The 13,065-nt window shown below is 35.9% G+C and overlaps 1 protein-coding gene across 1 annotated transcript; it reads left to right on the top strand.

Moving 5' to 3' along the window:
• The first annotated feature begins 1,256 nt into the window (after window positions 1-1,256).
• Window positions 1,257-6,685, top strand: LOC107767024 (CBL-interacting serine/threonine-protein kinase 1-like). Its single transcript, XM_075225959.1, has 12 exons — window positions 1,257-1,602; window positions 1,920-1,982; window positions 3,555-3,626; window positions 3,734-3,841; window positions 4,023-4,103; window positions 4,358-4,537; window positions 4,648-4,872; window positions 5,490-5,594; window positions 5,682-5,798; window positions 6,082-6,144; window positions 6,237-6,311; window positions 6,416-6,685. Exons 1-12 carry the CDS (start codon window positions 1,399-1,401, stop codon window positions 6,473-6,475), a joined length of 1,353 nt encoding a protein of 450 aa, XP_075082060.1. The 5' UTR covers window positions 1,257-1,398; the 3' UTR covers window positions 6,476-6,685.
• The last annotated feature ends 6,380 nt before the right edge of the window (window positions 6,686-13,065 follow it).

Here is a 13,065-nt window from a genome sequence, read left to right as displayed (position 1 = left end):
AGTCTTCTGTTAATCGTGTTCGATTTCGCGATAATTCTCATTGAAGTCTTTTGGGATTTGGACCGATCCGGAGTCATGGCTCTAATATTCTTGAGGGCGGGCGTCATGCCCCCGGAACCTGTCTCGATGACTCCCTTACCTCGATTCTAGCTCCTTGTCATCACATCCCTTACTTGATTTATTTTATCGGAAATCGAGCCGTCTTATGGGTCTGGTTTCACCCATATACAAAGAGTTTAATTACCATTAATAAGATAATTTAATAAAATAATTTTTTAAGGGGAGAGCAAACTTATTTAGTATTTGTCAATATTAAATAATATTTAATATATAATTATTTAGTGGTGAAAAAGTAGATTAAAAAATTATTCATCTATATTATCCACTAAAAAATGAATTGTATAGCTATTTTTCTTAAAAATAGGTGGATACGATCCATATTATCCACTTAAAATATGGATACTTGAGAGTCTAACTTTTACATTTGTAACGATTCATATTGGGCATTCTTCAGATTTGGAAGATTAAAAATTCTCCCAAAAGTGATCACATTTAAGAAGCCATGAATAATATAGGTATCCATATTATTCACCGATTAACCTATTTTCTATTCGTATTAAATATAGGCGGATCGAATATTTTATCCGTTTTTATGTTACCCATTTTTAACTCGCCCAGATCCGATTTGACTTGCTCGTTTGCCACCCTTATAAACTTTTTAATCATGGTTAAGTAAGAAAGTATAAAACACATGAATTACATTTATTACTTTGGTATACTTGTTACCTTTTCGTGTGGTTGGGATTGGGTTCCGAGAAGGTGAAACCAATCCTCGGTTCCTATTTGACCAACTTATTAATTAAAAATTAAATTACTCGCGGGCAACAATGAAGTTTCATTTATTTATTAGGTGAAAAACAAAACAAGGATTAAATTAATGGATAAAGAGGAATATCTAGACTATAGATAAATTATAAATTATGGATAAATACTTACCCGCATTGGGTGTTTACACCAAACCAATAGATACATGACATGTGTCTTGCATATGGACTTCAATCACTTAACCATGGTAAATTATATGCATTCCCATCTAATTAAATTAATTAACCATAGTAAGTTAATATAGTTTGGTGTAAACACCCGATGTGGATAAATATTTCACAGGCCCCACTTTATTATTTAATCATTTCTATTTACATATATATAACCACCAAATTATAGAAGAGAAATCAAACAAACTCGAAACATTGTGATCTGCTCTTCTACATTTGTACACAACATATTACAGCCAAAAAAAAAAACACAGAACTGAGAGTTTAACAATCTTTCATTTGTAGATTTTTTTCAAATTTGTATAGGGGACTTTATTTAAACTTAGGAATTTGTTTTGGGTATATGGTATTGGTACAACACGAGGACGAAATAATGCAAAGTGAAAAGAAGAAGGGAATGCGAGTGGGAAAATACGATGTTGGAAGGACTCTTGGTGAGGGCAATTTTGGTAAAGTGAAGTATGCGAGGCATGTTGACTCTGGTCAACCTTTTGCCATTAAGATTTTGGAGAAGGCTCCAATTCTTGACCTTAATTTTATCGCTCAGGTTTATCTCAGTTATACTGATATATATATATATATATATATATAAAACTTAAACCAACAATTTCTCTAAAGAAAATGGAAGATTCAGTGGTGAAATTAGAAAAAGTTAATTTGCCTCTTTTATTTAGTGGCCATTTGTCGAATCGGACACTTAACCCCGTCCCCACCTACAGGGGAAGTCACATTTTAACTTGCTGCCTTGATCTATGCCCTCACATCGATCGTTCTGTCTACTCGACACTATATAGTAACACGAAGTTGAAAATTAAAATATCTCGAGCTAATAAATTTATAATGAGTTTCATATTTGTATTGCAGATTAAGAGGGAGATTGGAAGTTCAAAACTCCTCAAACATCCTAACGTTGTAAGATTGTACGAGGTACGTATATTTTTTCTTTGTATATTTTCTTTGCATTGTTTTGAAATACTTGGAATTAAAAACATACAAAAAGTGAGTTTTCTTAACGTAAATTTTGTCCATTGTATAAATGTAAGATATATCGCAATAATTAAGGATATAAAGTCAATGGATTATATGCATATATATATTTGCCGTTCTTTTATTGTGAAAATCTGTATTTAATAAAAAAAATATAATTTGAGGGGATTGTGATATTAATTTTAGTTGGTGGAAAATAATAATTTGAAGACATATTATGAGATTTTTCTTGACGTTACCACGTTATGGACTACTCAATACCATAAGAGTCAAAATCAATGATTTTTGTGGAGATGGGACCTTAGCTGCAGGACCAAGTGAGAGAGATGGGTTCAGTCAAGGACCCGAAAACGACGGAGTCGAGATTTAAAATTTATGAGTTTTAAATTTGCCATTAAATTTATTGCTCGTCTTAATTATCATATTCGAAATTTTATATATATAATATTTTTCTAATACAAAACAAAATTTAAGCCAATATTACTGGATTTCATCGGACCTATACCTAATACTCTAGTTTTGTCCCTGCATAAAACTTATGTGGCAACTGACAAGATTGTTTTGGTTTTACATTATTACAAAATTAAATAGTCCTTTTGTTAAGTTAATTTTGTTAGCTGCTTGTGTCTTAGTTTGGAAGATCGATAACTTCAAGATACAAGAATATTTGTGGTACTTATAGATTTAAGTATATTTATGCGTCTAGTTTTATTTCTTAATGATTTGACATGATAATTTTCGAAGAAGATGATAGTGTTCGTCTAAAGTTTTCATTTTATCCCAACAAAAACTACTTAATTCAATCACAATTTAATTTAGTAATAATAAGTTCCTGACAAAAAATTATCTTTTTTTTCCTTGGGTTACTTAGAAAAAGATGTAGTAATTAATGTCTGTGATGACTTTTAACTCAAGCTCGCAAGCAAGTAGTATAGTACTAATAATAAGTTCCACATGATTCGCACCTATTTTAATTTGAATTTATTATCATAACGTCCCCACTAAACGTTTATATATTACCAAAAATGTCACGTACTGAGTTTGGAATTATTAATTTAATTACAATATAATTTCATCTAAATTTTTCGTATTATTGTACGTTATGTTCTGTCATTTATTCCACTATTTCCAAACATTTTCCTTGACTCACGCTCCAAGTTTATATGAAACATAGAATATAATTTTCTACCGACTTTCCTTTTCCCATATACGCCGGCAGGATTTGAAGTTTATGAATTCTTATATACATCGATCTCAAGTTAATACTATAATAATAATTGAATTCACAATCAAGTAATTACAGATATTTAGTAAATTTCTTAATATATATTATTCTCGCAAAAATTACTGAATTATATATATCCATATTAACCTGTAACCAACGCGGTAGATCTGCCCCTATTCACGGTGTTTCTTTTTATATTGTCTGGTCCTTGCATGGGTACATGGTTTTGAGTTTATTTAATTAGTATTTTTACCAATGATGAATTACTGATATTAATAATTAAACAGGTATTAGCAAATAAAAGCAAGATATACTTGGTGCTAGAATACGTGAATGGTGGTGAATTATTTGACAGAATTGTAAGTAACTTTGACAATAAACTTGTGTTTCTGCATATTAATATTTCAATTCTTGAACTCTAATTTGACTATAATCCTCATTAATTAATTAATTAACTAATTAATAGGCTTCCAAAGGAAAACTCAAAGAGGCACAAGGTAGAAAACTCTTTCAACAATTGATTGATGGTGTTAGTTACTGTCACAATAAAGGTGTCTTCCACAGAGACCTCAAGGTAACTATTGTAATATTTTTTTTTTACATTTTCAGTGTAAAATAACCTGTTATAACTGGTTACATACCATTTATTTGATGTTACTCGTCAATGCTAGTATTAAATAGAATTACTAATAATTAATTTTTAAGTGACTTGATTGTATAAATATTTCTGACTCATATGTGATTATGAAATGCAGCTAGAGAACGTCCTCATTGATATAAAAGGGAACATAAAAATAACGGACTTTGGGCTCAGTGCTTTACCTCAGCAATTTTGGGTACGTATGGAGCTTAATAGACGATATGTAGTTATGTTCCTCACGTGCCAGTCTGACTATTTTTTATGGATCAAGTACATAGAAATTTTTATTAGTAATGGGTGGCAATAAGTCTTGAATTCAGAACTTCTGTCTGCTCTGATACTAGATTAAATTATGTGGCTATCTCATAAACTATTAAAGAAACCTACTTTTATTTATTTAAATATTAATTTTATTAATTATGCTTAACGAGTTTTTTTGCTTATTTATAGGAAGATGGTTTATTGCATACAACTTGCGGTAGTCCCAACTATGTTGCTCCTGAAATTCTTTCTAATAAAGGATATGATGGCGCAACATCAGATACTTGGTCATGTGGTGTCATCTTATATGTAATTCTCACTGGTCAATTACCCTTTGACGATAAAAACCTCGCAATACTTTATAAAAAGGTAAAAGAAATTTCTTGTACTTTTTTCCTTTGTGTATGATATTCCATGTTTTATATGGCCTCTAGAGATAAAACAATTTATAACTATAAATTTTTTTTATATGAAATCAGATATTTAAGGGAGATGTTCATATACCAAAATGGCTATCCTTAGGAGCAAAATACCTTATAAAGAAGATTCTTGATCCCAATCCACGTACTCGTATAACAATGGCAGAAATCAAAATAGACGAATGGTTTAAACAAGATTATGTTCCTGCAAATCCATATGAAGAAGATTTGGAATGTGATCATATATCAACAGATAATCAAGTCTTAACGGTACAAGAAGCAGCAGTACGTACTTCCATTTTATGTGACGCGCTTTCCTTTTTAGCAGTAGTATGTACTTTTCTTTTTATATATAGATCACGTGTTTGAACCGTGGAATATAACAGCTTAACCCACTAGTGATATTTTTCGCTTTGGACCTAGGTCCGCACGGCTTTAAAACGTGTCACCGGAATCTAAGACCTGTCTACTTATATATACCTAGCATCTCTCCCGTATTTTGTCGATGTGGGATTCGTCTAGGGTATCACATATACCCTCTTAGGGATTCAACGTCCTTGCTATGCCGAATCTTACATCGACAAAATACGGGAGAGATACTGGATATATAAATAGACAGACCTTAGACTCTAGTGACACTTTTTAAAGTTGTGGGGGTCTATGCCCAAAGCGGACAATATCACTAGTGGGCTGAGTTGTTATATGGAATCAGCCACTGATACTTATATCGAGGTAGGCTGCCTACATCATACTCTCTTGGGGTGCGACCCTTCCCCGAACTATACACGAGCGCGAGATGCTTTGTGTCCTTTTTTAGAAACAATTCAACTAATGTAAACTTCTTATTTTACCTATAATGAGATAATTTATAATGATACAAATATCTATGACTTATTTCACAGCGGGTTGACGCGCAAAGAGATCGAGAATCACATTACCTTATCAATGCCTTTCAACTAATAGGGATGTCATCATGTCTAGATCTTTCTGGATTTTTTGAGAAAGAGGTAACCTCTAATTTTGAATTATTTACCATATTATGCAATGAAAAAATAATAAAACTTAGGCTTATATTTTATTTTGAATCATTTTAGGACATTTCTGAGAGGAAAATCAGATTTACATCAACTCTCTTACCAAAACAGTTGCTGGACAGGATTGAGAATACAGTAACACAAATGGGATTTCAAGTCCAAAAAAGACATGGAAAGGTAATTAGTATATATTGAATTTGATACATCTATCTACATTTGCATGGGCTTATAACGTAATAATTACAATCGCTAGTCAAATATATAAAAGATATACACTGATTATGTATAAAATATGTATATTTTATATATATTAATATACATTTTGCCAGCTACTATTTTGAAGCATATACAAGAAAATATATACATTGAATTAATTTTTCTGTATTATAATTAAATTTTCAGACACGTAAAACTGATACACAAATGTCGTATATACGTTCGTCATTCACATATATTGCAGTTGAAAGTGTTACAAGAGTACAAAGAACAGAAATGCCCAACTACTCTCTCGGTAATTGCAGAGGTACGTACGTAACATTTTACAGTAGTTTAATTTTTATACACTAACGTTATAAAAAAATATTTAATAATTTTTTCTCGATGCACAATTTGCAGGTATTCGAGATTAGTCCATCCTTGTATGGCGTAGAGTTGCAAAAGTCTTCGGGGGATTCAATAGTATATAAACAGGTATATATACGTCGATATTTTGGTCTACGTACCTTGTTGAAATAAAATTGTAACGCAATTCAAATTAAACATGCGAAACTAACTGTAATACTTTTTGTATGCAGTTGTGTAATAGGGTATCGAGTGATTTGGGTGTACAACGGACTAAAGAGATCTTAATTTAGCTAATTATTTGTTGTGAAATTTAGAAACTTTAATTCTAATTTTGTTCTTTTAATTTCCGTTGCTTCCAAACGCACACACAAGTATACGTGGTCATACAAGTAATAAAATGATAAGTCGAGTGTCGAACCCACAGAGACTTATATCAACTACTCACTAACACAACAATATTGTTATTCAGTCAAGCTAAGTTCGAGTTCAAGAGTTTAATTATGCTAACTACAATTCTAAGTAATAACTAAATTATCAAGCAGTAGAATGATTGTTATGTATTCAATTATGACTACTATTCCAGGGTTGTGATTGATTCACCAATCCTATTGTGTTCTAATTAACTCTCCCTTTCATATAATTCACTCATGGTTGCTAATTAATCGATAAATGCTCTCATAGCCTTCTCCTGAAGTACTACTCACATATTCTCAATAGATTAACGCCTATATTCCTATGAAATCAATCTATTAAGAACGCATTAAGATCACGATATTTAATTAAGCACGGTGACTAGGTATATTCCTATCCTAACCACAAATCCGCTCCCCCTAAGGGTTAAGATCATGCTCTCTTCAATTCTTCTCTAATTTAAACATGGTTTTCCCAAGCATAGCATAGATAGTAAATAGAACCTAACTGCTGGCCAGACAATTAAGCAATTAAACACAAAATTGAAGAAACAACCATATATTGGTGAATTATAATCAAGGTTAAGTTAATGTTAAACAACAATATTCATGGCTAAATCACAACCCCACAACAATGGGTGTTTAGCCACTCATGTTGAAATCAAACAATTGCATAAGTTTTGAATAATTAAAAATACTAGAAAAGATGACGAAATCTAAGATGTTCTTGTGTGTATTTTTACTCCAAAGTGCGTCTCTCCAGGCTAAGCTCCCTCCAAAATCCTCAAAATAATGTTTTTATATGTATTTATACCAAGTAGGGTTGGGCCCAGACGAAAACACCTTCTCCCGTGCGAAATAGGACTCTGGCTCTATAAATTTTGTACAGTCGCGCCGCACCATGCGCCGCGCCATGCGCCGGGCCATGCGCCGCGCTAATGGAGTTTATCAGCAGCCTCAACTTTTCACATCAGGCAACATTTTACACTGTTGTGTCGCGCCTTGTGGCGTCCCATGCGGCGCGGCAGTGTAATTTTCTCAGAGTTAACTTATTTTGTCCTCTTTTAACATCCGGACTTGGTACAGGACCTCCGAACAGGATCCCAGCTTAATGTCTTGGGCTTTTACTCAGACTTCAAAGCTCCAAATCACTTGAATTCATTCCATAACACCTACATAGATCGGAATCACTCCTACAAGGTATAAAACACATATTTAGTGCAAAACACTAGCGATTAGAGCTCAAACTCAATTAAAGTGCAGTAAATTAGAGTGTAATAAGCGACCAAAATACACAATTATAGCCTATCATCAACACCCCACACTTAAACCATTGCTCGTCCTCGAGCAATCAAACTACACTTTATATAGACACAACCTTTTAAACAATTCTCCTAACTCATCATACCAAGAATATTTAAAATAGACTAAGCACAAGAGTGTAACATCTTCACCTCAAGATTTGACTCACAAGTACCACGCATTATTCATAACTCACTCACTTACTCTAACATAGAGGTCAATGATATTACCTTTCCTTCATGAATCAAGTGCTCTCACACAACAAAAGAGAGTAGTTCCACATACTAAAATTTAAGAATAATTAGGAACTCAAGATAGAAAGAATTCGCTCACTCTCAGAAATAACATTCATATGCCACAAAAGATGCACCATAAGCTTGCCCGTAGTGTACTACTCTATTAATAGAGCTCATTCAGTCTAGGATCAAGTAGGACTTTATTTGGATGTAATGTAGGTTGTGGGACGGGTAGGATACATTTAGATATAAGAGTGACTATACCTCCCTAAGCACTTTAATACATACACTTTAACATTGAAAACCCCACACTTATGTCAAACCATAACTCCACCTTCACATCAATATACATTAACTCATCACTTCTTTAAGAACAATTACATCAAGAGTCACCACTATCAAAGAATTCTTTTCACAGCAATACAACTATTTTTTTTCTTTCAATTCATGTGGCTCTTACTTTTTCAAAACAGTGCACCTTTCTCCTTATTTCATTAGTTCCACTCAAAAGCCAAACCAACCACCCCACACTTTAACTTTTACAAAGTTCATAACAATTCAAGTGCCCATGAGAGGTGAAAAGGTTCAAATAGATAGTTAATTCAAACAAATGGGTAAAACTTGTAATGTGGTTGCAAAGAAATAGGATTACAGGCTCAAAGGGGTTAACTATGATACATAACAATTAGGCGGGTAATATATTTATATGGCTCAACAAAAAAATGTCTATATCACTTCCAAGGTTGAACAAAATTACTATTTTGCTTTGCAAACACACGGGGCAAGTTCTAGACATCAAATGTAATGCACAGAATAACATGAAACCTTACACACACATGGCACATAACTCACTCAGGATTGAACTCATCAAGACACTCTAGTCAAAGAAGTTAAGCAAAGTTAAGATCATATAATTTAAGGTACTTATATAAGAGTCAAAAACTGAGTCTAAGCGTCACAACTAAAGTACTCACTATTCTCAAGGCATGACAAAGTTAAAAGATATTGCTTCAATTTCAATCATAACACAATGGCTTCTCTCCTAAAAAATAAAACTACCTACACCCGGTTCAAACAAAACCCTTGGAAAAGAACCGTGGCACAAAGAAAAACAAAGGGGGAATTGCTACACTACCTACAAAGAAAATCTTTTTGTCCTTTTTCTTTAGACTTAGCTCCCTCAAGAAAATTGTCTAGGAAATCCATCGTCGGAAAAAGTAAAAATTTTATTTTATTTTTTTTCCAGCTAATAAATGCTACAACTTCCTACTAATCATCTAGAGAATTCTCCCACCCCACACTTATATTATGCATAGTCCTCGATGCATGATCATAAAGAAATATTAAAACAAGGGTGAGAAATACTACCTGAGACCCTCTCAGACCTAGCTCGGACATGATCCTCAATATTAAGGGTGTATGACCCCACACTTAGGCTAAAACATGCTCCTCAGCTTCATGTGATGACCCAAAGGGTCATCACCGTAGTTCTTCCTTGTTCCGCGCTTCTGAGGCCTTGAAATCCTCGCTTTTAGTTGCCTTGATTTGCGTGTATAGTTCGGGCGCGTAGCCGGAAAGTTTTTATGTTAGAATATATGAATTTTGTGAACAATTTGATGAATTTTGATATTAATATGCATAATATTGACTTCGGTCAACATTTTGGGTAAACGACCCGGACATGTGATTCGACAGTCCCGGAGGGTCCGTAGAAAAATATGGGACTTGGGCATGTGCCCGGAAGTAATTTCCGAGGTCCCAAGCCCGAGAAATAATTTTTGTGTGAAATTATTTTCTGAAATTAATTAAGGAAAATGAAGAAGAAAATTGATCAGAAAAATTGTGGTATCGGGCTCGTATTTTGGTTTCGACGCCCGGTATGAGTCTTAAATATATTTTAAGCACAATATGTAAAGTTTGGCTAAAAACGGACGTCATATGACGTGTTTCGGACTTAAAATGGGAATTTGAGTTTTATGAAAGTTGAAAGAAAATCATGTGTGTTGAGGTTAGATTCTATGTATATGATATTATTTTGGCAATTTGATCGCACAAATGAGACCGTAAGATGTTTTAAGATCATATGTATGTTTGGTTTGGAGCCCCGAGGGCTCGGGTGAGTTTTGAGTGAGGCCCGGGAGGTCTTAGACATAAAAAAATGCAGGTTCAGGTGTTGCAGGCCCAGCACGGCCGCGACCGTTTTCACGTGGTCCGCGCTGGCAGCCACGCGGCCATGGTGCTTTTCTGTGCGATCCGCGTGGTGGGGGTTCAGAGGGTCGGTAGCCAGGTCGACCAGCGTGGTCGCGTACCAAATCAGTGTGGTCCGCGCTGGGTGGGTTCAGAGAGCCCACTTCTTCCCTCCCTCAGCACGGGTGCGGTACATTTCCGTGTGGTCCGCGCTGGCTGCCATGCAGCCGCGGTGCATTTCTGTGCGGTCCGCGCCAGCCCCCAGCAAAAATATATATATTCGGGATTTTCAGTCATTTTTCCACTTTTCAAAAACCCAAAACCTAAGAGGCGATTTTCCAAACAACTTTTCTTCTCCAAAACGATTGGTAAGTGATTTCTAACTTAATTTCTTTATTCCTTGACATCTTTTAACATGATTTTAAATTCAAATCAAAGATTTTCATGGAAGAAATTGGGTGTTTTGGGTAGAACCTAGGTTTTCTACAAATTGAGAAGTTGGACCTCAATTTGAGGTCCAATTTCAAAACAAATCATATATTTGGATTTGTGGGAGAATGGGTAACCGGGTTTTGGTCCAAACCTTGAGTTTCGACCGCGTGGGTTCGGGGGTGTTTTTGACAATTTTGGGAAAAACCTTGTAAAATTTATTTTCATGCATGGGGAGTGATTCATTTAGTAATTATTAATGTGATTAAGTAACTTATGACTAGATTCGAGCGGATTGGTGGTGGAATCAAGAGGTAAAGCTATACTAGAAGCGTGAGTTGAGTTTGGAGCATTCGAGGTAAGTGTTTGTTCTAACATTGGCTTGAGGGAATAGGATTAGGATGTTATTTGCTACTTGCTAATGTGGAGTACGGTGTATAGGCATGGTGACGGTTATCTATGCACCGGAGTCTAGCATGACCGTGAGTCTTAATTGCTTTTAATTCGAATAACGTGACACAATCTCCTTGGTTATTTGATGAGTTTCATATAATGTGAATTGTTGAGGTAAAATTGTGATTGGTGTACTTTTGGAGCGTTAGCTCGAACATAAATGTGTTAGTTGAGGAATAAGGGATTTAAAAAGAGAATGTGTTGTGATTTACTCCCTTGCCGGGATGTGTAGACCGATATATATACTATTCCTTGTCGGGATATTTTGGGCTTTTAGTTGTACCCTTACTGGGTTAGAGTGACATGTTGTTGATTTCCCCCTAATGGTACTCTCCTTACAAAATCAGATGTTTCGAATGATATTATGTGATCGTGTGGCACGTCGTCCACTTATATATGATATTATGGGACCGTATGGCATGCCGTCCACTTATAAAGGTAAATTGGGATCGTGTGGCACGCCGTCTACTTATATATGATATTATGGGATCGTATGGCACGCCGTCCACTATATATATATATATATATACATATATATCATGGGAACCGGAGTTTCTTCTGTTTATTTCCGATATTTCATTTTTATTTGTTACTCCCCGATAGCATGTCCCCTCCTAGCTTTACTTTGTATTATCTTGTTATTGTTTTCTTGCACTTGTATATATATCTGTACAGGTTAATTGTGGTAGGTCATGTATAGCCTCCTCACTACTTCGCCGGGGTTAGGCCAGACACTTACCAGCACATGGGGTCGGTTGTGCTGATGCTACACTCTGTGCATTTTTGTGCACAGATCAAGGAGCAGCTTACAGGCCACAACAGTAGGACTTCTAGGAGCTATCTTCAGTCCAGGGACTCTCGAGGTAGCCTAGCTGGCGTTTGCAGGTTGAAGTCCCTTTCCATGCTTTTCGTTTGTTCATCTTGTATCAGGCAAACATGATGTATTTCCCTTCAGACATTGTTTGTAGCATTCCGTAGTAGTCCATGCTAGTGACACCAGACCTTGGGTAGTGATATGTATTAACTCCCGCACTTTTGGTTTTCAGTTGCTTTAGATTTATAGTCTTCCGCTTAAATTTTGTCTCGTTTATTATATTGGTTGAAAGAAAGCAGGAAAGGTGTTTTAAATATTTGGCTTGCCTAGCTCCGATAGTAGGTGCTATCACGACACCCGATGATGGGAAATATGGGTCATGACAAGTTGGTATCAGAGCACTAGGTTACTTAGGTCTCACAACCCACGGACAACTCGGTAGAGTCTGAGGGATCGGTACGGAGACGTCTGTATTTATCCCGCAGAGGCTACTGAGTTAGGAAAATTTCACCTTGTTCATTCTTGTCGTGTGATTCTATTTCTCAAGTACTGATTGTCTTTCCACTCTGTTCTTTCGCAGATGGCGAGGACACGTGCTTCCTCTTCTACCGCGCAGAAGCCCGAGCCCCTAGCAGCAGCTCCTATCAGGGGCAAGGGGCGAGGTCGTGCCTGAGGCCGAGGCCAGGGCAGAGCTCTGCCCCGAGTGTCAGTCCCAGAGGTGGAGCCTCATGTTGACTACGACGAAGGGGTTCCAGCTCCAGCAGCTCCGGTGGGCCCAGCTCAGGTCCCAGAGGGTTTCATAGCCAATATAGTGTTTCAGGACGCTTTGGTCTGACTGGTAGGCTTTATGGAGGGCATTTCTAGAGCGGGTTTGCTTCCCGTAGCTCCAGCCACATCTCAGGCTGTGGGAGGAGTTCAGACTCCCGATACTCGTACTCTAGAGCCGGTAGCTCCTCAAGCTTAGGTTCCAGCAGTTCAGCTAGCCATGGCAGTTCAGCCAGTTGTGGCAGCCCAGCCAAGTATTGCGGCTCAGTCCAGTGATGGTGCGG

This window comes from Nicotiana tabacum, chromosome 11 (genome assembly GCF_000715075.1).
Source record: "Nicotiana tabacum cultivar K326 chromosome 11, ASM71507v2, whole genome shotgun sequence".
In the NCBI taxonomy this organism is placed as follows: domain Eukaryota; kingdom Viridiplantae; phylum Streptophyta; class Magnoliopsida; order Solanales; family Solanaceae; genus Nicotiana; species Nicotiana tabacum.
The sequence above is the reverse complement of the archived record's forward strand: the minus strand, read 5'-3'. Positions and strand labels throughout refer to the sequence as shown.

Excerpts from the sequence above, each read along its gene's own strand:
- LOC107767024 (XM_075225959.1), top strand. The coding sequence starts at position 1,399 with ATGGTATTGGTACAACACGAGGACGAAATAATGCAAAGTGAAAAGAAG. Across the intron at positions 1,603-1,919 it reads ACCTTAATTTTATCGCTCAG|ATTAAGAGGGAGATTGGAAG; the intron begins GTTTATCTCAGT and ends TTTGTATTGCAG. Across the intron at positions 5,799-6,081 it reads TCCAAAAAAGACATGGAAAG|TTGAAAGTGTTACAAGAGTA; the intron begins GTAATTAGTATA and ends CATATATTGCAG.